General features: G+C 44.2%; 1 protein-coding gene across 31 annotated transcripts in view; it reads right to left on the minus strand.

The window, feature by feature from the left end:
- The window catches only part of nrxn3a (neurexin 3a), a 2,037,428-nt gene that overhangs the window by 202,624 nt on the left and 1,809,014 nt on the right, over nucleotides 1-25,790 (minus strand). For all 31 annotated transcript variants that reach the window (XR_011960408.1, XR_011960407.1, XR_011960406.1 and 28 more), the window contains one exon: nucleotides 7,377-7,548. Coding sequence is in view for 27 of the 31 variants with exons in the window: in XM_072568150.1 (XP_072424251.1) it covers nucleotides 7,377-7,548 (172 nt within the window). In the remaining 4 variants the exon portion in view is untranslated. The remainder of the gene's footprint in view (nucleotides 1-7,376; nucleotides 7,549-25,790) is intronic.

A 25,790-nucleotide genomic window follows, 5' to 3' on the forward strand; every position in this document is an offset into this window, starting at 1 on the left:
CACCGTGCCCCCACCTCCCCCGCCCCTATCAGACCCTGGAGACATGTCTGCCTTAACACTTTTCAAAACACCCAAGACTTCCTCCTTTCTTATATCAATATACCCCTCTCCAGATTCACAATCCACCACATCCTTCTTTGTGAATACTGATGCAAAATATTCGTTAAGGACATCACCCACTTCCTCTGTCTCCATGAACAAATTCCTTCTTGAGCCTTACATATGTATAAAATGCCTTGGGATTTTCATTAAACGTGTTTGCCTAAAATATTTATTAGCCCCTTTTGGTCTTCTTAACTCCTTGTTTGAGGTCTTCCCTGCTATCTTTGAGGGCTCTATCTGTCTTCAGTTTCATAAATCCTACATATGCCTCCTTTTTCTTTTTAGCCTCTCAATTTCTCTTGTCATCAAAGATTCCTGAATATTGCCATCCTTATCCTTCATTTTCACAGGAACTTGCCTGAACTCTGATCAACTGGCCTTTAAAGATTCCCACGTGGCCATGTGTGGATTTACCCTCAAACTGCCTCCACCAGTCAACATTCCCAGTTTCTTCCTGACATTGTAGTAGTTAGCCTTCCCCTGGTGAAATACTTTCACCCAAGGACTACTCTTGGCCATATCCATAAGTAACTTAAATCTTACAGAATTATGGTCACTGTTCATGAAATGTTCCCGCATTGAAACTTCAACCACCTGGCTGGCCCCATTCCCCAATACTAGGTCAGCATGTCCCCTTCCTCTGTTGGACTATTTACATATTATTTCAAAAATCCATCCTTGACACATCTAACAACTCCCTCCCCCATCCAGGCCCCTGGCACTAAGTGAGTCCCAGACAATACAGAGGAAGTTTAAGATCACCCACCACAATGATCCTGTTTTTACGTTTTCCCATGATCGGCGGGTTGGTGTGGACTTGTTGGGCCAAAGGGCCTGTTTCCACACTAAGTAATCTAATCTAATCTTAAAAAAACACCTGTTCCTCTATCTCCCTTGGGCTGTTGGGAGGTCTGGAGTCCAGTTCCATCAAAGTGATTGCACCCTTCCTATTCTTGAGCACTCCCCATATGGCCTCACTGGATGTCCCTCCCTCGGTATAGCTGTGATATTCTCCCGAATCAGCGACACAGCTTCCCCATCTCCTTTACAACCCTCTATATCTCACCTGAAACATTTAAATCCTGGAATGTTAAGCTGCCAGTCTTGTTTTGTCTCTTTCTCTCAATCAACTTACATTAATTATATTTACGACCTCATCTCCCGCCTTTTCTGAGAACGCAATGAGAGATTGAGATCCTCAGTTCCACACTAATGCAGCCTCTTTAAAAATCTCGAACTTGGGAACTTAAGGAGCCAGCATTTCTAGGGGCAGCAACTGTGTGAGAAACCTTGCTGCACCAGTAATCGCTTTAACGGTAAAACCTAAGGAAATTGTTGGCATTAGAATGTAAGACGCTGACTTTTCGCCCCTGTTCAAATTCAGTTGAAACGGCTGCACCGACAATCCCTCAATCGGTAAGGATCTGAGGTGATATTATGAGTCAGTCTTAATGCAGTTCTTTAGTGAGTCTGAGTCAACAGCATAAAGCTCCCCCTAATCCGACACTAAATTGGCTGATGTGAGGATGCAGTAAGATCACCCTGGCTCTTTCTTGAGGTCATGCTGTGGTTCACTGCATTAGAGAGAGGTTTATTCCACATCTAACTGCACTGCACTTGATGCTGGTGCCCAAAGTGAATGAATGTATCCCATTACCCTGCGATAAAATCCCTCACCTTGATGGAAAAGAAAATGAGAGAGCTTTTAGAAAATCACCAGGTACTTGTTTCTTTTTGTATCAGAGTAGAATTTGTCCTCATCATTTCAGATTGCTCCTATCACTCCTTACTTCACCCTCAACATCAATTCCCAGACCAAGCTGGCAATAAGATTTGTTTCAGAGGGATGCAGGTCAGAAGAACATCCCTACACCACAAGATAGCACGCTATAACTGTCCAGTGACAATCTACATGCGAACATTAGAAATAGCAGCAGAAATAGATCATTCAGCCCCTCAACACGGTGGCACAGTGGTTAGCACTGCTGCCTCACAGCACCAGAGACCTGGGTTCAATTCCCACCTCAGGCGACTGACTGTGTGGAGTTTGCACGTTCTCCCCGTGTCTGTGTGGGTTTCCTCCGGGTGCTCCGGTTTCTTCCCACACTCCAAAGATGTGCAGGTCAGGTGAATTGGCCATGCTAAATTGCCCGTAGTGTTAGGTAAGGGGTAGATGTAGATGTAGGGGTATGGGTGGGTTACGCTTCGGCGGGGCGGTGTGGACTTGTTGGGCCGAAGGGCCTGTTTCCACACTGTAAGTAATCTAATCTAAAAAAAAAACCCTGATCCATTGTTCAATAAGATTAAGGCTAATTTGATTGTGGCCATTACTGCACATGGCTCTCATAACCCTTGACGAGAAATCAAAAATCTACCCAACTCAGCTTTGAATAAACTTAATGACCCAGCTCGAATGTTTACTGAGGAAGAGATTTCTAACACAAAGGACCATTGAAAAGAAGATGTTCCCCCTTGCTTCCATCCCAAATGGGAGACCATTGATTCTTAAACTGCGCCTGAGAGTCCCACGCTCCCCCATGAGGGGAAACATCTCTCAGGATTTGCCCTTTTAATCCCTCGCAGAAGCTTCTCTGTCTCAACAGATTCTCCTGAACAGAATCATAGGGTCATACAGCACGGAAACAGACCCTTCGGTCCAACCAATCCATGCCAACCATGTTCACCAACTAAACTTGTCCCACCTGCTTGCGTTTGGCCCATATCCCCCAAAGCTTTCCTATTCATGAACTTATCCAAATGCCTTTTAAATGTTGCAACTGTACCTGCATCCACCACTTCCTCAGGAAGTTCATTCCATACATGAACCGCTCGCTGTATAATAAAGTTGTCCCTCGTGTCCTTTTTAAATCTTTCTCCTCTCACCTTAAACATATGCCCCTTTGTTATTAACTCTCCCCCTTAGGGAAAATAACCTTGTCATTCACCTTCTCTATGCTCCTCATGATTTCATAAACCTCTATAAGGTCACCCCTCAACCTCCTCCGCTCCAGTGGAAAGGTGTCCCAGTCTTTCCCACGTATTTTTATATCTCAAGCCCTCCATCCAGGTAAATCTTTTCTGAACCCTCTCCAGTTTAATAATATCCTTCCTATAGACCAGAACTGCCTAGAGTACTCCAGAAGAGGCCTCACCAACATCCTGTACGACGTCAACATGACACCCCAACTCCTATACGCAAAGATCAAATGCCAATGAGTAAATCCCGAACCTGCTCTCCTCATAAGGCTATCCAGGAGTCAACCTTCTCTGAAATGCCTCCAATGCCCAGGCATTGTGGTTATGTCATTGGCCCATTAACCCAGAAGCCTGGATTAATGATCCAGTGCCAGGAGTTCAAATCCCAACATGGTAGCTGGGAATCTACATTCTGTTTAGTCAACAAACACAGACGTTATTTTTAGATCAGTAATGGTGACCGTGGTGTAAAACCCTATCTGGCAAATTCAGGAAGAAAACCTGCTTAGGCTGGTGTACACATATGCCCAAATCCACAGTAATCTATTCAACTGCACAAAATAGCTTTACAGTTTATTCATTTACACCAGACTGGGATACACTCACAGCACTTCAGAAAGGCAGCCTGTGTGCAAGTTGAGAGAAATAATATGTGCATCATGAAATTGAATAAGGAGAAAAAAGAAACAGACAAATCACAACATGCACTGAATCCCGAGTGACACATTTTCTTATTCATTCATGGGATGTGGCCATCAGGTCTGGGCTAGCATGTGTTGAACACCCTAATTGCTCTTAATAAAGTCTTAAGAAGGTCTTGGTGAGCTGCCTTCTGGAAGTACAGTCCTTCAGGTGCAGGATAATGTCATCAGGGAGTTCCCGGGATTTTGACCCTGCAACAGCAAAGGAACTTGTGATTCATTTGCAAGTCAGGGTGTGAATGGCTTGGAGGGGAACTTGCAGTGAGTGGTGTTCCCATGTATCTGCTGCCCTTGTCCTTCTAGATGAAAGTGGCCAAGGGTTTGCAGGTTGTTGGCTGAATAATCCTTGGCGAGCTGCTGTTGTGCATCTTGTAGATCATGTTGTTATTGCGCGTTAAGTGCTGACTGGGGAGAATATGAATGTGGGTGGATCAGGTGCAAATCAAGTGGTTGAATTGACCTGGATGCTGTCAATCGTTTTGAGTGTTGTTGAAGCTGCACTCATTCGGTTAGGTGGGGAGTACTGCATCATATTTCAGATGAGCGCTTTGTGGGTAGCACAGACATTTAGTGGAACAGGTGGTGGTCTACCAACATGAAAACAACAGTGCCACCAAGGTATAGATGGGCATACTTGTACTTTGATATGGGCGGTATCCAGGATAATTTTTTATTAGTTCCTATTCTGAAGATGATAAAACATAAGAGGTCGTTTTCCCCATTGAGTCTGCTCTACCTTTCATTGAGATCATGGATGACCTGATAATCCTCAACTTCACTTTCCTGCCTTTTCCCCTTTACCTTGATCCTTTACTGATTAAAAATCTATCTCAGCTTTGATTATATTCACTTTTTTCATTAGCACTGATCCCTGTGGCACGCTACCAGTTACAGATTGTCACCATGACAATGCCCAGTCTTATCCCCAACTCTCTGTCATCTATTAGCTAGCCCAATGCTCTACCCATACTGATATATTGCTTCCAACATGGGCACTTATAGAGTCATAGAGATGTACAGCGTGGAAACAGACCCTTCGGTCCAACCAGTCCATGCCGACCAGATATCCCAACCCAATCTAGTCCTACCTGCCAGTACCCGGCCCATATCCCTCCAAACCCTTCCTATTCATATACCCATCCAAATGGCTCTTAAATGTTGCAATTGTACCAGTCTTCACCACTTCCTCTTGCAGCTCATTCCATACACGTACCACCCTCTGCGTGAAAACGTTGCCCCGTAGGTCTCTTTTATATCTTTCCCCTCTCACCCTAAACCTATGCTCTCTAGTTCTGGACAACTTATCTTATTAAGTAACCTAATGTGTCACACCTTATCAAACATCTTCTGAAAATCCAAACTCTGACATCCACTGCTTTAACTATCTTGTTTGGTACCCCCTCATTGAGATCTTCATCGCGATGCGGCTTGAATCTGCTCTTGCGTCCTTCATAATCAACATTTTCCCAATTATGGACATTAAGCTAACTGGTCCATAGTTACCTGTGTTTTTGTTCTCCTTCCTTTTTGGAAATAAAGGTTTAACATTGGCAGTTTTCCAATCCTCTGGGATTACCACCAATGCATTTCTGTGGCTACTTCCCTTCTCATCCTATCCTTTTGCGGGAGTCAGATTTACTTATTTATGCATTGAAACTACCTGTTGAAATTTTTCTGTCTTGTCTTTAATTTCAAAGCCATTAAGCAATGAGTCACATAATGATAAGATATACAAGTGAAGTCTGTAGTTCAGTTAAGTACATAGAGCACTGAGAAAGAAAGACGGCTGAGGTACATCATAACCCCACAAAGTGACATATTAACTGAAATTAATATATTTTCTTTGAGATTTTGTTGTGAGTTAGTGTTCTTTTAAGGGGCTGCATTTGGACTCATTTGCTTTAAATTGAGTTCATTTTGTTCCTGGTTATTCAAAATAGTATAGAGAAAGGCTGCAGGGACACAGGTTGGTGAGGAAGAGGCAGATGTATGTGCCATTGAGTGTTTTATAAAATAACTATCTAAAAGTGGCTTTACATTTAATTTCATACTTGCTCATCTTGTTTGGGAGCTATTTATCACCTTACACATGCATTGTATTGCAGACATAGTATGCATCTCTAGGACAGCCTCACCCACCAACCCCACCGCCCCGTGTCTGAACACTTTAATTCCCCTTCTCACTCTATCAAGAACATGCAGGTCCTGGGCCTCCTCCACCGCCAAACCATTACCACCTGATGCCTGGAGGAAGAGCACTTTATAATCCACCTTGGGACTCTGCAACCACACGGGATAAATGTGGATTTCAACAGCTTCTTCATTTCCCCTCCTCCACATTATCCGAGTCCCTAGCCTCCAACTTGGCACAGCCCTCTGAATCTGTCCATCACTGCCCCCACTGGCCTATCACCTTCTCCCTGACCTTCATCCACCTATCGCTTTCCCAGCTACCTCCCTCCAAACCACACCCCCTCCCATTTATCTCTCTGCCTCGACCCACAAGCCTCATTCCTGATGATGGGCTTATGCCCGAAATATCGACTGTCCTGCTCCTTGGATGCTGCCTGGCCTGCTGTGCTTTTCCAGCGCCACACTCTTGACTCTTGCACACATAGTATGTACAGTTCTAGTCACCACACTACCAGAAGGATGTGGATACTTTGGAGTGGGTACAGAAAAGATTTATCAGGATGTTGTCTGGTATGGGGAATTTAGCTATGAAGAAAGGTTGGATAGACTGGGTTTGTTTTCACTGGAACACAGGAGATTGAGGGGCAACCTGATAGGAGTTTATAAGATTGTGAATGGCATGGATAGAGTGGAAAATATGAGGTTTTTTCCAAGGATGGAGGGGTCAATTACTAGAGGAAATAAAAACTGATAGAACTGTAGATGCTGTAAATCAGAGACAAAAACAGAAATTGCTGGAAAAGCTCAGCAGGTCTGGCAGCATCTGTGCACAGAAATCAGTGTTAACGTTTTGGGTGCAGTGATCCTTCCTCAGAACTAGGGGAGACAAGGTGCCTGGCAGGGGAGTTTGAAAGAGATGTGTGAGACGAGTGTTTCACACAAAGGGTGGTGAGTGCCTGGAACGTGCTGCCAGAGGAAGTGGCGGAAGCAGACACAATAGCAGCGTTCAGGAAACACCTGGATGAATAGATGAACAGGAAGGGAATAGAGGATTCTGTAAGTGAAGACAGTTTTAGTATGGAAGGGCAAAATGTGTCAGCACAGGGTTGAAGGGCTGAAGGGCTTGTTCCTGTGCTGTATTGTTCTTTGTTCTTTATAGCTCAGGAGGAGGCCCAATGTTCCATGCTTGTGTTCATGTTCTACATAAGTCTGCTCCTATGTTTCTCCTCCTCTGTTCCCTTGTACCTCATGTTTGTGGCTAGCTTCCCCTTACACACGTCTCTGTTAACTTTTCATCAACTCCTTGTGAGAACGAGTCCCACATTCTCCTGATTCTGTTATTTGAAATAAGACTTGGCATGCCCATTATAATTCCACTGTTTCACAACCACACTGTCACAAAGTCTCCAACATCTGGTCCTTCACTCAGAACAGTGTAAAGATAGACAGGACAGTAACACTCACCTGTCGGGTAGAATTCATTCACGGCCCAGTTATCCACCTGCAGGGTCGCATTGCCCCCATTCCTGGTAAAACGTACCAAGTGGTAATTCCCATCATTCACCACGTTGCTGGACTCCTTGATGACAATGTCATCTGTTCCAACGTTGAAAACAACGCTGATCTTGCCTTGTTCCTGCAAAGCACAAAAAAAAATGCTATTCCTTTGACTTTCTACCATTTATCCATGGAATGTTGCAATCCAGCATTGATTGTCTATGCCTACTTTCCCAGAGGGCAGGCAAGAGTCAACCATATTGCTATGTGGTCTGGAGTCACATGTAGACCAAACCAGGTAAGAATGGCAGTTTCCTTCCCTAAAGGACATTAGTTTTTTTGACAACCAATACAGGTCGCCATTATGCTCCTCATGCCAGATCATTGAGCTGAACCTTCATGTGCCATTGGGACACTTGAACCTACATTCCCAGAAAATTGGCTGAGGGCTCTGGATTACTAGTGCAGTGACAAAACCATTATGCCATGACCTCTCTCTCTCCACAGAGTGTCTTTCACTCAGCCTCTAGAGGCTACTGGGGATGTCGCAACAACGATGTCATAACCACCGCATGTGGGTGGGTGAGAAATAAGAGTTTCAAACATCTTCTTGTCTTCCTTTTAGCATTTCAAGCCAATGCAGCTCTCACCATCTTTTATTAGCAGAACAATTCCAATTGAGCCCAATTATACAGTGGAACCATTTCTAAATACATTGAATTTCTACTTGAAGTGAACCAATTACAGCTTCCTTTTGATGTAAATTGGACAGAACCTACATCCAGATGATGGTTCATATTCACTTAGATTGGCATCATAATGCTCAACTGATAAATTGCCCCCACTGTTTCGAAGGAATAACTACATCACTGGATTACAGGCAGTCTCCGGCTGCAAATGGTTTCTGTTCCTGAGCCCATTCGCAGGTCAGTTTGTATGCAACTCAAAATACAATACAGGACAATATAAAGCTTTCGTTCATAAGTTCAAGTAATGTTTGTATCTAAGTTAGAGCCTTGTGTGTAATTTACCAGACTGGACTGGAGGGCATGTCGTATGAAGAAAGGTTGAGGGAGCTAGGGCTTTTCTCATTGGAGCGAAGAAGGGTGAAAGGTGACTTGATAGAGGTGTACAAGATAATGTGAGGCATAGATAATGGCAGTGGTGCCATGATGGCTAGCACTGCTGCCTCACAGCACCAGTGAGCTGGGTTCAATTCCCACCTCAGGCAACTGTCTGTGTGGAGCTTACACATTCTCCCCAGTGTCTGTGTTGGTTTCCTCTGGGTGCTCCGGTTTCCTCCCACAGTCCAGAAATGTGCAGGTTAGGTGAATTGGCCATGCTAAACTGCCCGTAGAGTTAGTGTAGGGGAATGGGTCTGGGTGGGTTGCTCTTCGGAGGGTCAGTGTGGGCTGAAGGGCCTGTTTCCACACTGTAAGTAATCTAATTTTAAAAAAGAGATAGAGTGAATAGCCAGAGACTTTTTCCCACGGGTGGAAATGTCTATCACGAGGGAGCATAATTTTAAGGTGATTGAAGGATGGTTTAGGGGCGATGTCATGGGCAGGTTCTTTACACAGAGAGTTGTGGGTGCATGGAATGCACTGCCAGCTGTGGTAGTAGAGTCAGATATATTAGCGATATTTAAGCGACTCTTGGATAGGCACATGGAAGATAGAATAATGAAGGGTATGTCAGTTAGTTTATCTTAGAGTGGGATGAGAGGTCAGCACAACATTGAGGGCCGAAGGGCCTGCACTGTGCTGTACTGTTCTATGTTCTATGTTGGACATTCATCAATCAGGAATCCCCTGTTTATTAATACACATTGGCATACAAACCAGGAGCAGAAGGAGATCATTCCCCCCTTGACCCTACTCCACCATTCAACACAATCTTGACTGGTCTGATTGTAATCTTAAATCCACATTTCCGCCTACCCCGAATAATTTAGCAACATCTTGCCCAACAAGAATCCTTCTCCCTCTGACTTAAAATTATTTAAGGAGTCTGCTTCCAACACCTCCTCAGGAAGAGAGTCTCTCTGACTCATGAGGTTCAATATGAGAAAAATAACATAATGATCATGTTGCTGAGTCGTTCAGAGGCATGGATTGGTAATCTGGAGTTGGGATTTCAAATTCCAGCATGGGAATTGGAAGATGAGCTAAATCACATGGAATAAAATATTTGCAACATGAACAATGATCAGAAATTTAAAAGATTATGGTAAAAATACATCTGATGTCTTTCAGGGAAAGGAATCAGCTGACTTGAGCAAATCTGGTGGAGGTGGTTGACTCTGTGCTGCCTTTCACAATGACCAAACAAGCCTCTCGGTTGCTGTGGAAAATTGTAATCTTCAAATGTATGTCCGAAGAAGGCAGTTTAGCCACTACCATTTCTTGGTCAATGAGTGATAGGAGATACCCTTAATGCTCAGGCAACATGTTGTGAATGAGTAAATATTGCAAATATTTTATTCCATGTGATTTAACTCATGAAATCTTGGCAACATGAGGGGAGCTAAAAAGAAAATGAATAGAACTGCTAAATAGAGTTGCCCAGTCAAACGTTTGCATCTTGCACTTGTCACGACTGGATTACAAGGAACCAAATGCAGAAAGGGAACGATAATTTAGACAGCATGAGAAGAGTGTATTGAAAGGTTGACCAGGATGGACCTGGAGATGTAGCAGGAACTGTCAACCTCAGTCAGTTGATTAAACGCAGACCAGGCAAGCTGATTGGTCAGGCTATCGCTATGGGGAATGCAGCAAGAAGCAGTCTCCATGATCCCTTTCTTCAAGAAGAAAGGAGAAATATGCAGACATAGTCCATAGTGGATAAAGGCAAAGCCCAGAGATCAAAAATCAGAGGGGCAGTAGACAACACTCAAGTGAGACATTCATTAACAATTACAACACCGGAGCTGGGGATATTGAAGGGAATGAGCTAAACGTAAATATTTTGTCCCCTGACGTCAATGTAATCAGTACATTCATACTGATAAATGTTAGTGCAGAGAGGCATAGGGGTGGTCAATAATTTTATAAATCTAAAGGTCACATGGTGCGAAAACTAATTCAAGTAAATAAAATGCTTACTTCAGCATTTCAGTATGTGAACCAACAAAATCAATTCAGTGTAGACAATTTCCAGATGATATTCTTTTTATTTAGCAATTACTGTCTGTTTGGTGACAAATCATTTATAAGCATGGGATAATAAAGTTTGAAGTTGTGATATTGATCAGACAACTTCACTGTGGTGCTGGTGGGTTTATTTTTAACTTGAGGCAGTAGCTTGGACACACAGCTGTCTGCCTGCCTTTCTTCCATGTTCGGGTAATAGCCAGCTGGCAATTCCTCACAGAAATACACAAAAGAGGGGCCATTTGGCCCATCATGCCTGTACTGACTGTGTTATCTTCTGCCAATTGCCGCCTTTCTCCCCATATCCCTGCACACCATTGCTACCAAAAGTAGACATCCAGTGCTCTCTGAATGCCTTAACTGAACCTGCCTTCACCCTATTTCCAGGCAGTGCATCCCCCCACCCGTGAAAATGCTTTTATGTTCATCGCCCTTACTTTGTTTACAAGTCACTTTAAAACAATGCTGGCTTGATCATGGTTCTTTTACAAGCTTCACCTATCTGTTCTGTCCAGCCAGCCAGATCTCAAACTTGAAGCAACATTGGAATCTGTGCTATGTTGAACCCAAAGCTTGGAAAAATACAATGTTATCATTTTACTCAGCTATCGCCATGGGGAATGCAGCAGGGAGCAGTCTCCATGATCCCTTTCCTGAAGAAGAAAGGAGAAATGTGCAGACATCGTCCACAGTGGATAAAGGCAACGCCCAGCCAGCAAGAATTAGATGGGTAGTAGACAACACTCAAGTGAAACATTCATTAACCATTACAACGCAGTAGCCTCACCCACCCCCACAACCTGATCCTTGCATTCCCTATGGCCAATCCACCCTAACATCTTTGGACTGTGGGAGGAAACCAGAGTACTCGGAGGAAACGCACACAGACACAGGGAGAATGTGCAAACTCCACATAGACAGTCACCCGAGGGTGGAATTGAACCCAGGTCCCTATTGCGCTGAGGCATCAGTGCTAACCACTGAGTCACCATACCACCCTAAGAGACAGCTAAGAGGGTCACCATGCCTCAGGCAAGAGAGAGGTCAAGAAGGTAGGACCTTCATGGTGACCTCAGCCAATATGGGAAGTGAACCCATGCAGCTGACAGCACTTTGCAACTCAAGCCAACTGTCCAGCCAACTGAGCTAACCAACACAAGCCAGGAGTGTGATAGAATTCACCATATTTGCCAGGGTGGGTGCAGAGCCAAAACATTCAAGAAACCTGACATCATCTAGGTCAAAGTAGCACGCTTGATTGGCACCCCATCTAACAGTCACTCCTCCATCTCTGATATTCAGTAGCAGCAATGTGTATCATCGACAAGATGCAGCTTCTAAACCCATTGCCACCACCCATCTCAAAGGACAAGGCTAGCAGATACATGTGGACACCACAACCTACAAGTGCCCCTTCAATCCACACAGGATGTAGGAACAGAAGTAGGCCATTCAGCCCATCGAGTAGGCCCTGCCATTCAATGAGATCATGGTTGATCTGACAATCCTCAACTCCACTTTCCTGCCTTTCCCCAATAACCCATCACCATCCTGACTTGGTTGCTGTCCCTCCTGTTGGGTCAAAACTCAAGAACTTCTTTCCGAACAACATAGAGGATGTACCGACATCGTAGTGGTTCAAGAAGTGAGCTCATCACCACCGTCTCTAGGGCAACTGACAAATGCTGGTCTAGCCAGCAACACCCACATCCCATGAACCAAATTTAAAAAAAACTACTTTCAAATGGTAAAGCTGAAATAATAAAATATCTTGTCAATAAACAATGTACCTCCGTGTCTGAATGCAAGAATATATTTCCAGACAGCATGAAATAGCAAGACAATTTGCATTTAAAAAAATCCTTTTTAGATACAACTCTGGCTGCTTCCAATAGTCAGTCAGTTGTTGCCAATGCTGAATTCAACTTCTTTGACAATCTGTGGTGTGCATTCCGAAACCAATCACTCTAAGCTAGTGGCATAAATAGGAAGGGAGACAATTTCTTCCAACTCTGGTGCTCTCCCAGAGGTAATCTCTCACTTTGCCTCCTTATCTTTGCTCTCTCAGCTGTTACAATCTGGAACTCATTTGCCAACTTGGCCCAAATCAGAGACTGTGCTGCATAAATTATAACAAGTTAAGCAGCCGCTGGTGGCCAGTTCTCCTGTTATCAGCATTGGGAAGGTAGCATCTATCTCCGTGAAGGATGGCTGGCAGAGTGAATGCTGGCAAGAGATTATCAGCCCAGCAGAGGAGTGCGAAGCACAGTGCAGACCACGGACAACTGACTTTCCTGTGCATCAGAGAACTCTGTGCTCAAACAGCAACAACACTGTCTATTGAGCGGGCATTCTGAGTTGAGCTGATTGCCCTGAGAAGGCATTTTGATAGTTAATGTCCCCCCACAATACAACGCGTGTAGCTCAGTCTCACACACATACCACTGTAATGAGCCACCGCAGACAGAAAGCAGGAAATATTTGCGGTCTGAAGGGTGGCAGTTATGACTCAATGAGTAGCACTTTCCTCTTGTGGGTGCAAGATCGACCCTGGACATTACATTTGCAATCCTTCAAGTATAGAAGCTTTAGAGTTGGGTTAATTGAGGTCATGTAGTGAGGAAATAGACTCTTCAGTGCGCCTCATCGACGCCGACCAGATATCCTAAATTAATCTTGTCCCATTTGCCAGCACTTGGCCCATATCCCTCTAAACCCTTCCTATTCATATCCCCATCCAGAGGCCTTTTAAATGTTGCAATTGTACCAGCCTCCACCACTTCCTCTGGCAGCTCATTCTATACACGCACCACCCTATGTGTGAAAACATTGCCCCTTAGGTCCTTTTTATATGTTTTCCCTCTCACCCTAAACCTATGCCCTCTAGTTTTGGACTCCCCCATCCTGAGGAAAAGACCTTGTCTATTCACTCTACCTATGCCCCTCAAAGTTTTATAAACCTCTGCGAGGTCACCCCTTAGCCTCTGACACTCAAGGGAACCCAGCCCCAGCCGATTCAGCCTCTCCATTTCACTCAAATCCTCCAGGCAATATGCATTTGAGATGATTAAAGGATTTGATCGGGGTGGACAAGAGATAAACTTGATTTGATTTGATTTATTGTTGTCACATGTACCTAAGTACAGTGAAAAGTTTCGATTTGTGAGCAGTACAGGCAGATCAAAGCAAACAAGGACATACAGATCATAGGCTTTAAGGTCTCTGTGAAGACCCTGTAGCTTGGGTTGGGGTTGAAGTTGTGCCGAGCTGGTTGATTTTCCTGCAAACATTTCATCTCCCTCCTAGGTGACATCTTCTGGATAAAGCCAGAAGCTACGCAACACTGATGATGTCACCCGTTTTTGGGCCAGAATATTTGCAAGCAAATCAACCAGCTTGACGAAACAACCAACCACTCCGATCATAGCACTTCTGGCTGTGTAGTACGCAGAATGACAGAACTATTATGGTGCAGGAGGAGGCCATTCAGCCCACCATGTCTATCCCTGATCACCAGCTTGGCAAACCAACCAGCAACTCTGATCATATCGCTGCTTCGATAGAGTGAGGCATACAAGATTAGGGGTGCACAAAGCAAGATCAACATTATTTAACATTAGAAAGTTCTATTCATCAGTCTAATAACTGCAGGGAAGATGTTGTTTTTGAACGTGTTGGTGCATGTATTCAAGCTCCTGCACCTTCTGCCTGACGGAAGAGGTTGGAAGAGAGATAAACTTGCTTCTTCTGATGGGGGAGATGGAGGAAGGGAACAGGTGTTATCTTAACGTTATCCAGATGTGCTATTAGGAAGCAGTGGAAATCTGGAATTCTTTTTCCGAAGATACCATTGAGCCTTATTCAGGGAAGGGGTGAGGAATGGAAAATTTCAAAACCAAAGTTTGTTAAGCATGGATATTAAGGAATATCGAACCAAAGGTGCCAAAGTGGGGTCAAATACAATAAGCTAAGATCTTAGCTTAGCTTAGATCATTTCTGCTGGTTGGACATCAAAAAGATCCTGGGGATAAGGGTACCAATCTTTTAAGGTCGGGGTGAGGAGGAATTTCTTCACTCTTTGGGTTGTATATTTTTGGAATTCTCCAGTCCAGAGAGTCATGGATGTGGTGGAGAGATTTTTGGATCTCAGGGAATTAAGGAATATTGCAGGTAGATAGGAAACTGGATTTGACGCCTCAGATCAGCCATGACGGTACTGGATTAGAGTGGTGCTGGAAAAGCACAGCAGGTCAGGCAACATCCAAAGAGCAGGAAAATTGATGTTTCAGGCAAAGGCCTTTCATCAGGAATGGAGGCAGGAAGCCTCCAAGGTGGAGAAATAAAATTGTACTGAAATGGAAGAACAGGCTTGAGGGGCTGAAGGGTCTACTCCTACTCTGACTTCTCATGTTCTTACTTTCTTATTCGATGGCAGAACAAACTTGTGGGGCTGAATAGCCTCGTTCTGTTCCAATGCTTCCAACTGTTCTCTGAGGAAGCAGACTGAAGAACAGGCGGGGGGGGGAGACCATGGGGAGGTTGTAATTCCTCAGGGGGTTAACATACCTACTGCAGAATGCTACCATTTTCAGGACAGACGCAGATGTAAAGAAATACATACAAGGAATGAATATTCACCGGCCTCTAAATAAAATAAAAATACCCAGCAAATCAGGCACAGAATCAGATTTAGTGGATAGAGCGTACGACGAGTTTAGACAAAAGAACACCTCAAAACAGGAAATTGAGAAAAAGCCAAGGCAGTGTCCAGTTTGTCTCGGATATCTATTCATTGGTGGCAGGGTGGTTGCCAGGGCAACGGTTGCCATATCTGTAATGTGTAAATGGAAAGGAAATTGCTGTTGGAAGGTGAGCCTCAGATCCGGATAACGAGAAAAATTAGTTTCGCGAACATCAGTCGGATCTTATGATCCTGCCGGTCTGTGGGAAACAGTAGAGGAGTGGGACTAATTTCATAGCTCTCTCCAAGATGGGCTGAATGGCCTCTTTGGGTGTTGCGTGGTTTCTGTATGCTTGTTGGGGGGGAGAGAATGCGATCTTATCGATCTTAACTTTGCTGACAGTTCTGTAGTTGTGTATTCTCTCAGGGGTTTAACTAAAATCAACTTCGGCCTAACTTCAGGAGAAAGAACTTGTATTTACCTAGCACCTTTCGTAACGTCCTAAAGCACCTTTTAGCCAACAAAGCACTTTCTGAAGTCTCATCACTACCAATATGTGGAAGATGCCATGCAGAGTTCTGCACAGCAACCTCCCACAAACAACAAGGCAACATTGGTCACACCATTCATTATAAGCTATCTTGGTTAAGCGATGAATATTGGCCAGGGCATCAGGGACAGCTCCCCTACCCTTTTTTAGGTCCACCAGAGTAGGCAGATGAATGACCCATCCAAAAGATAGCACTTCTGGCTGTGCAGCATTCAGAATCACAGAATTATTATGGTGCAGAAGGAGGCCATTCAGCCCTTCATATCTGTCCCGGCTCTCTGAGTGTTTTGACTCAGTGCCAATTTCCTGCCTTTTCCCTGTAACCCTGCAGCTTGTTTCGATATATTTAAATAAATAACCAAACCCTCTTGAATATCTCAACTGTACTGGCCGCGCACACAGCACAGGATGGGGCAGTAGCTCAGTGGATATCACTTCTCCCTCACGGTGTCAGGGAGTTGCTATTGAGGGAGTCCAGCGATGGTTCACCAGGCTGATGCCTGGGATGGCAGGACTGACATATGAAGGAAGACTGGACTGACTGGGCTTGTACTCACTGGAATTCAGAAGAATGATGGGGGGATCTCACGGAAACATATAAATTCCTGATGGGACTGGACAGGTTAGATGCAGGAAGAATGTTCCAGATGTTGGGAGAGTCCAGAACTTAGGGTCGCAGTCTAAGAATAAGGGGTAAGTCATTCATGACTGAGATGAGGAAGAATTTCTTCCCACATAAAGCTGTTAGGGTCAGTTTGTTAGATATATTCAAGAGGAATTTGGATGTGGCCATTACAGCCAAAGGGATTAAAGGGTATGGAGAGAAAGCGGAAATGGGATACTTAAATTGTATGACCAGCCACAATCATATTGAATAGTGAATCAGGCTCAAAGGGCCAAATGGCCTACTCCTGCACCTTTTTTCTATGTTTCTAAGTCTCTATGAGCATGGGTTCGATTCCACCCTTGGGTGACTGTCTGTGTGGAGTTTGCACATTCTCCCTGTGTCTGCGTGGGTTTCCTCCAGGTGCTCTGGTTTCCTCCCACAGTTCAAAGATGTGCAGGTCAGGTGAATTGGCCATGGGAAATTGTCTGCAGTGTCCAGGGATGTGTCGGCAAGGTGGATGCACCCTGGGAAATAGAGGGTTACAGGGATGGGATGGGTCAGAGTGGGACACTCTTTAGAGGGTCGGTGTGGACTCGATAGGCTGAATGTTTCCACACTGTAGGGATTCTATGATTCTTTACTCCCAGGGAGTGTGTTCCAAAGCCCATCTCCTAACAGTGTGGGAAAGATTTTTTTCTCCTTGCATTTCATATTTGTGACACTTTTAAAATTGTGCTCCACGGCTCTCGATAATTTGGAATTTGGAATAATTTCTCCCTATCTACCCTGCCCAGGCCCTTCATGCATTTGAAAAGATGCTTTGTAAATTACTTACTTATTGGATCTGGGACATTTATTGCTCATCCCTTATTGCAGTTCAGACTCAATCAAGTTGTAGATGATCTGGAGTCATATGTAGATTAGATTAGATACAGTATGGAAACAGGCTCTTCAGCCCAACAAGTCCACCCCAAACCCTCCAAAGAATAACCCATCCAGACCCATTTCCTTCTGACTAATGCACCTAACACTATGGGCAATTTAGCATGGCCAATTCACCTGACCTGTACATCTTTGGATTGTGGGAGGAAACTAGAGCACCCAGAGGAAACCCACATGGGGAGAATGTGCAAACTCCACATAGAGAGTTGCCCGAGGTTGGAATCGAACGCAGGTCCCTGGCGCTGTGAGGCAGTAGTGCTAGCCGCCCTTAGGTCAGACATAGCAAGTACATCAGATTTCCCTCCCTAAAGGTCATTAGTGAACCAGGTGGGTCTTTTCAACAATCAACAGGTGGTTAAATGGTCATCATTATTCCAGATTCTGTTTTATTTTAAATTCAAATTTCACCATCGACCATGGTAGGTTTCAAGCCCACGTGCCCAAACATTAGCCTGGGGTACATTACTAACAATTCCAGTGACCTTCCTCCTCTCACACCACCTTCCCATCAAATTCACTAAATCTTCCAGCAAATCTCCTCGCCAAGGAGAACAATCCCATCTCCTCCATTCTTCCTCATAACTGAAGTGACTCATCTCAGGAATCATTCATGTCAATCTCTCCATTCACATCTTTCCTAACGCATAACGCCTAGAAATGTACACAGTACTTCAACTGAGGTGTAATCAATTGTAGAATCCCTTCACTGTGGAAGCAGGCTCTTTGGTCCAACACATGTCCACACTGACCCTCCAAAAGATATTCTACCCAGACCCATTCTCCTTGACTAATGCACCTAAATTACACACCCCTGAACAATTCACCTAACCTGCATATGTTTGGAAACAGACACAGGGAGAATGTGTAAACTCCACACAAACAGGTGCCCAAGGCTGGAATCGAACCTAGATCCTTGGTGGTGCAAGGCAGCAGTGCTAACCACTGAGTCACCATGCCACCCAATCTCTTATACAAGTTTGTCATAATCTTCCTGCTTATTACCCCTATTAATGAAACCAAGAGTATTGTATGCTTTATTGACAGCTCTCTACCTGTACTGTCACTTTTAATGACTGACATACATACCAATAATTCTGCTTCGGCACAATCTTTAAAATAGTACCCCTTTTTTTCATATTGTTGTGTCAAAGTGCATCACACCTCCAAACTGACCATCACCTGCCACCTCTCTGCTCACTCCACCAATGTGACAATGCCTTTTTGAATTCTACACTGTCCTCCTTGCAGTTCACAGTTCTCCCAAGTTTTGTATCATCCACAAACTTCGACACTGTCTAAATACAAACCCAAAAAATCTACTGATGCCATAAATAAGAAACATGAACAGAAATTGCTGTAAAAGCTCAGCAGGTCTGGCATCATCTGTGAAGAGAAATCAGAGTGAACAGCTCATGTTCAGTGACCTTTCTTCAGAACTGTGGCAGCTAGGAAAATGTTAGTTTTTGACTAGAAGATGAGCATGTTAAAATTGTACAAGACATTGGTTCGGCCACATTTCGAATACTGTGTACAGTTCTGGTCGCCACATTACCAAAAGGATGTGGACACTTTGGAGAGGGTGCAGAGAAGGTTTACGAGGATGTTGCCTGGTATGGAAGGTGCTAGCTATGAAGAGAGCTTGAGTAGGTTAGGATTGTTTTCATTAGAAAAAAGGAGATTGAGGGAGGACTTGACTGAGGTCTACAAAATCATGAAGGGTATAGACAGAGTGGACAAAGATAAGTTTTTTCCGAGGGTGAAGGATTCAATAATGAGAGGTCATGCTTTCAAGGTGAGAGATGAAAAGTTTAAGGGGGATACATGTGGAAAGTACTTTACAAAGGGTGGTAGGTGCCTGGAACGCATTGCCAACAGAGGTAGTAGAGGCAGGCACATAGACAGATGCACGAGTAGGTGGGGAGCAGAGGGATACAGATGCTTAGGAATTGGGCGACAGGTTTCGACAGTGAGATTTGGATCAGCTCAGGCTTGGAGGGCTGAAGGGCCTGTTCCTGAACTGTAAATTTTCTTTGTTCTTCTTCAAGATAGAGTTGGGGGAGGGGGTAAGGAGTAAATGATAAGTAGAGACAGAGGCCAAAGAGAGAGAAGAACAGTTGAACAGACAAAGGAGTGGATAACGATCTGGCTGGGAGGATGAATAGCTGTTAATGGGGACTGTTCATGACAAACCATGGGTTGTGTGTAATAGCAGGGTGTGTGAGTGTGCTCGCAGGAGGAGCTATAGAAATGAAAGCTCTTTGAAATAGCTTTTTCAATAGTCATTTTCCAAAGTGGCACAATCAAAAACAAGAGGTGAACCTGTGCTGAATGAATCCATGTTGCACGTTTCTGGGAATGTGTGATAGTACTTGGCATAAATTATTGAGCAATGTAGATGTATTATTCAGCTATTACATGAGCCATATCTGACCACTGCTTCTTGAATTAAATACAGCTCTCCTACATCACACTAAGTGCCACAGTGCTCCAGTTTTGTTTTAACACAGTTCAAATGCAGCCATGGCAATCCAAAACTAGTGCCAAGCCATTTGCAGTTCGAGAGAGAGAGAGAGAGAGCGAGAGAGAGAGAGAATGCACTTCCACTTCCTTGAATTCAAATGCTGGCCTCATCGTAATGTAAGAAATATTTGGTGACCACTTTCTCCAATTAAGTGCAAAGTAATCACCTATTAAGCAGCTGAGGATCGACACGCAAGGTCCCCTTTTGCTCAAACATATGTTTGAATAATCCATTACATTTAAACTGAGGCAACCAATGAAGCTCAGCACTTAATGAAAAGAATTCATTACACGTTACTTTGTGCTGTTAAGAATCTGTTTCATTGATCCATATAATGCAGTGAAAGTGGACCAAATCAATGATATTAAATAAAACAGGAAGAGATAAAGAAGATTAATGGCTTGCAAGGGCTGTGTGCTCCACAAAATTGGAGAGGTATCTTTACAAGTACGATATTGCAATGACGGACTGACTCATTGTGTTCAGGGACACAGGCCTCAGCTCTGGAAGGCTGTTTGACAGAAATACCGTCTTCCCCTGAACATTCAGTGTAGTGCTTATATTGATGTTGTAATATTCCACGGTTACATATCTACACACAGGTTAGATGCATAAATTATAGCTCATCCTGCGATGTTGCTTGAGATATACCAAGACCAAGCATATTATTCAGGAAAAACACTCTGAACTTCTCACCCTGCAACTCTCCACAGATTAAAATGCTCTTTCGAACTAGTTTCCTGCACCAAGCATTTGGTCACCTACCCTAATATCTGACAGGGCTGGATGTCTCATTTTGCTTGTTAATCATTCCTAAAAAACAATGACTAGATTAGATTCCCTACAGGCCCAACAAGTCCACACCTACCCTCCAAAGAGTAGCCCACCCAGACCCATTCACCTACACATGATTTGGCAATTTAGCTTGGTTAATTCACCTGACCTGCACATCTTTTGGATTGTGGGAGGAAACCCACGCAGACATGGGGAGAATGTGCAAACTCCACACAGACAGTTGCCTGAGGCTGGAATCGAACCCAGGTCCCTGGCGCTGTGAGACAGCACTGAGCCACTGTGCCACCCCAAATGTTGTTGTACTAACTGGGCATTGGAAATAAATGCTAACCAAGTCAGCATAGCCCATCGTAAAGAAGAAGAGAAATGACTATATATTTGTTGGTTGATGTTGTGAGAGAATTGAGGGTAATAGAGCAAGGTTGGACTGAGATAAGGACTTTGGTGAGGCCACTTCTGGACTCAGTTCTGCTTGGTCTGCTATAAGATGGATATTATTAAATTGGACAGGGTGCAAAGAAGATTTACCAGCATGGTACCAGGATTGGAGGGTTTGAGTTATAGGCAGAGGCTGAACAGGCTGGGACATTTTTCACTGGAGCATAGGAGGTCGAGGGGTGACATTATAGAGGCTTATAAAATCATAATGGGCACAGATAAGGTGAATGGCAAAGATCTTTTCCCTAGGGTCAGGAAGTTCAAAACTAGGGAGCATAGAGTCATAGAGCTGTACAACAAGGAAACAGATTCTTCGGTCCAACTCGTCCATGTCAACCAGATATCCGAAATTAATCTAGTCCCAGTTGTCAGCAGATGGCCCACATCCCTCTAAACCCTTCCTATTCATGTACCCATCCAGATACCTTTTGAATGCTGTCATTGTACCAGCCTCCACAACTTCCTCTGGCAGCTCATTCCACACACGCATCACCTTCTGCGTGAAAACGTTGCCCCTTAGGTTCCTTTTAAATCTTTCCCCTCGTCCTTTAGTTTTGGACTTCCCCACCCTGGGGAAAAGACCTTTGCTATTCACTCATCCATGCCCACTATGAATTTACAGGAAGGATATTATTAAATTGGAGAGGGTTCAGAAAAGATTTACAAGGATTTTACTGGGACTGGAGGTTTGAGTCATAAGGGGAGGCTGGATAGGCAAGGAACTTTTTCATTGGAGCATTGGAGGTTAAGGGGTAACCTGACAGAGGTTTTCAAATCATGAGGGATATAATAGCAAAGGTCTTTTCCCTACGGTAAGTAGGCAGATCAAAACTAAGAGGCGCATTATTTAAGGTGAGAGGGGAAACATTTAAAAGGGACCTGAGGGGCAACTTTTTCACACAGGGAGTGTTTCATATGTGGAATGAACTGCCAGAGGAAATGATGGATGCAGGTACAATTACAACATTTAAAAGACATTTGGATAAGTACATGAATAGGAAATGTTTAGAGGGATATGGGGCAAATGTAGGCAACTGGGACGAGTTTAGTTTGAGAAACCTGGTCAGCATGGTGAGTTGGACTGAAGTGTCTGTTTCTGTGCTGTATGACTCTCTAACTCTCTTTCCTGCACATTTTATGTCATCGAGTGAATATTTGTAAAATTAGGAGTATGAATTAGCCATGCATTTCACATCTCTCCCAACTTTTACAGGCATTACAGTCAATGTCTTTTTTCAGGGACCAATCCCACTTAGCTGTCTTCTCAGTCTTCTCTGTGGACTTCACCTGTTTCCTTATTTCCCCTCTCCCCACCTTACCCCAGATCCAAACTTCTAGCTCAGCACCGTCCTCATGACCTGTCCCACTTGTCAATCTTCCTTCCCATCTATCCGTTCCACCCTGCTCTCCAACCTATCACCTTTACCCCCTTCCTCCATCCCCCTACTGCATTCCCAGCTGCCTTCTCCCCAGCCCCACCCCCTCCCATTTATCTCTCCACCCCCGAAGCTTCCAGCCTCGTTCCTGATGGAGGGCCCCTGATGAAACGTCGATTTTCCTGCTCCTTGGATGCTGCCTGACCTGCTGTGCATTTCCAGCCTCACTCTAATCTAGACTCTGATCTCCAGCATCTGCAGTCCGCACTTTCCCCTGTTTTCTCAGTCTGCCTTAATGCCTTTCAGTTGTGCAGGGCATTGGATATGAAAGGGTTAATCTTGGAGCAGAGATGAAGCTCCACCCACACTAACATACAACATGGCCGCTGGGTGGAACATCAGCATTCCTAGGCAGTTGGAGGTAGTTATGTCTTCAACTCCTTGAATTCAGTTGAATGGATGCAGCTGTATGCAGTTATTAAGATATACCACACCGTAACTTGTTACTTAAAGTAATTGCCTCAACTATTAAGCGAGAAAGAGTGCAAAAAAGATTTACGAAGATGCTATCTGGACCAGAAGGGATGAGTTACAAGGAGAGGCTGGATGGCTGGGACTTTTCTCATTGGAGTGTAGGAGACTGAGGGGTGACCTCACAGAGGTTGATAAAATCATGAGAGGCATAGACAAAGTAGATAGCGAACAGCTTTTTCTCATGGTAGGGGAGTCTGAAACTAAAGGGCATAGGTTTAAGGTGAGAGGGGAGAGATTCAAAAGGGTCCAGAGGGGCAATGTTTTCACGCAGAGGGTGGTGAGTGTCTGGAATGGGCTGCCAGAGGTAGTGCTGGAGGCGAGTACAGTTGTGTCATTTAAGAAACATTTTGGAAAGGTACATGGATGGGATAGGTGTGGAGGGATATGGACCAAACACAGGTAAACGGGACTGTTTAATTGTGAAAACTAGACGGCATGGGCAGGTTGAGCCGAAGGGCCTGTTTAACTTACGACTTTAACTGCTGAGACTTATATTGTTCAATCTTTACAACAAATGACTAGAAGGAGCCTAGGTACAAACAATGACTGCAGATGCTGGAAACCAGATTCTGGATTAGTGGTGCTGGAAAAGCACAGCAGTTCAGGCAGCATCCAAGGAGCAGGAAAATCGACGTTTCGGGCAAAAGCCCGAATACAGGAATACAGGAATACAGATGCTGCCTGAACTGCTGTGCTTTTCCAGCACCACTAATCCTAGAAGGAACCTACACTTGTACAGGAAGAAGGACCAGTGGTAGCACTCTACCTAAGGTATCCAGGCCTCAGATCACTGATATAACACACTCTTCTGGTGAGACACACAAACCGGCGATGGCATAGAAAGACTGAAAGAAACCTTTTCACCTCAGCGACTGATGTGTTCAGGGAACGCATATGCCATGCTATTTCATACCCGACAAGAACACTCGGAGGAAGTTTGAGCTTTTTGGAACTTTTACTTTGTGTTAATTACTTTCCTGAGGTTGGAAAGCCACAGCAGTGTTTATTGGAAATGGATTCAATGAGCCAAGCAATCCTTTTTCCAATTACATGGTTTTGTCCTTTTAGATGCTTCAGTGGCTTTGCCTGAATTTTATCTTTATAATGAACAATTTGACTCAATCAACCTGGTCAATTATTTACGGTAGTCTTCAAAACATCACTCAAAATATCTTAACATATCGTCTTCTCTGAAGATGGCAATGTCAACCCTGCTTAACTTTGCTGCAAAACTTGTATTCCTCAAATCTGCAACCTTCTTTCTGCATTCTCAAGTGCTTTCATAAGAAGTTTTAAACTTGGTTTCTAAGAAAGAAGACAAATTTTATTCTTGTTTTTGAGCCAGCAACGCTGGTGCAGTGAGATCTTTCTCACCTCTGACTGTGAAGTCCTTGGGTTCAGCAGAAACCATGGGACTGACACAGAAATCCTGTACTGGAAGAGGTGTCATCTTTTCAATGAGATTTCACATCAAGCATCCATTTATCTTTTGAGGTTGACCGGAAGAACTTAATGTTAAAGTCCTGGGGAGTATGGCTGAACTGAGACCTTGGGGTGCAGGTTCACAGTTTCTTGAAGATGGAGTCGCAGGTAGACAGGATGGTGAAAAAGGTGTTTGGTACACTTGCCTTTATTGGTCAGTGCATTGAGTATTGGAGTTGGAAGGTCATGTTATGCCTGTACAGGACATTGGTTAGACCATTGTTGAAATATTGTGTGGAGTTCTGGTATCCCTGCTAGAGGTTGTGAAACTTGAAGGGGTTCATAAAAGATTTTAAAGGATGTTGCCTGGGTTGGAGGATTTGAGCGAGAGGGAGAGGCTGAACAGCCTGGAGCTGTTTTCTCTGGAGCGTCGGAGGCTGAGGTGTGACCTTATGGAGGTTTATAAAACCATGAGGGGCATGGATAGGATAAATAGCTAAGGTCTCTTTCCCAGGGTGGGTGAGTCCAAAACTAGTGGGCACAGGTTTAAGGTGAAAGGGTAAAGATTTGAAAGGGACCTGAGGGGCAATGTTTTCATGCAGAGGGTGGTGCGTGTATGGAATGAGCTGCCAAAGGAAGTGGTGGAGATTGGTATAATTACAGCATTTAAAAGGCATCTGAATCGGAAGGGTTTGGAGGGATATGGGCCAAGTGCTGGCAAAGAGGACTAGATTAGTTTAGGGTATCTGGTCAGCATGGACAAGTTGGACCGAAGGGTCTGTTTCCATGCTGGAAAGCTCTATGACTCTATGACATACATGATCACATTGTACTCTTCCAAGAGGAACAGGTTTCCTCCGTCTCCTATCCTTGCCATAGCATTAAATTTGACTTGATTTAACTTATTGTAGTCACATGTACAGTGAAAAGTTTTGTTCTGAGAGCAGTACAGGAAGATCATAGCAAACAAGGACATGCAGATCATCGGGTGCTGAGACAGAATGAGGCATGCAAGGTTACAGCTGCACAGAAGGTACACAAAGCAAGACCAACATTATATGAAGTTGGAGAGCTCCATTCAGCAGTCTGATAACAGCAGGGAAGAAGCTGTTCTTGAACCTGTTGGTGCCTGTGTGTTAAATAGACAACAGCTCAGTCTCAGGTATTGTTTGGGTATACTTGCTGGACATAAATCAGCTAGCATTATAACAGTGGAATGTTCCTGATAAAGTGCTTATGCTCGAAACATTGATTCTCCTGCTCCTTGATCAGCTGTGCTTTTCCAGCACCACATTCTTCGACTCTGATCTCCAGCACTCACTTTCTCCCAGTGTCTTATCAGAGAGAGAGAGAGAGAGA

This window comes from Chiloscyllium punctatum, chromosome 4 (assembly GCF_047496795.1).
Source record: "Chiloscyllium punctatum isolate Juve2018m chromosome 4, sChiPun1.3, whole genome shotgun sequence".
In the NCBI taxonomy this organism is placed as follows: Eukaryota; Metazoa; Chordata; class Chondrichthyes; order Orectolobiformes; family Hemiscylliidae; genus Chiloscyllium; species Chiloscyllium punctatum.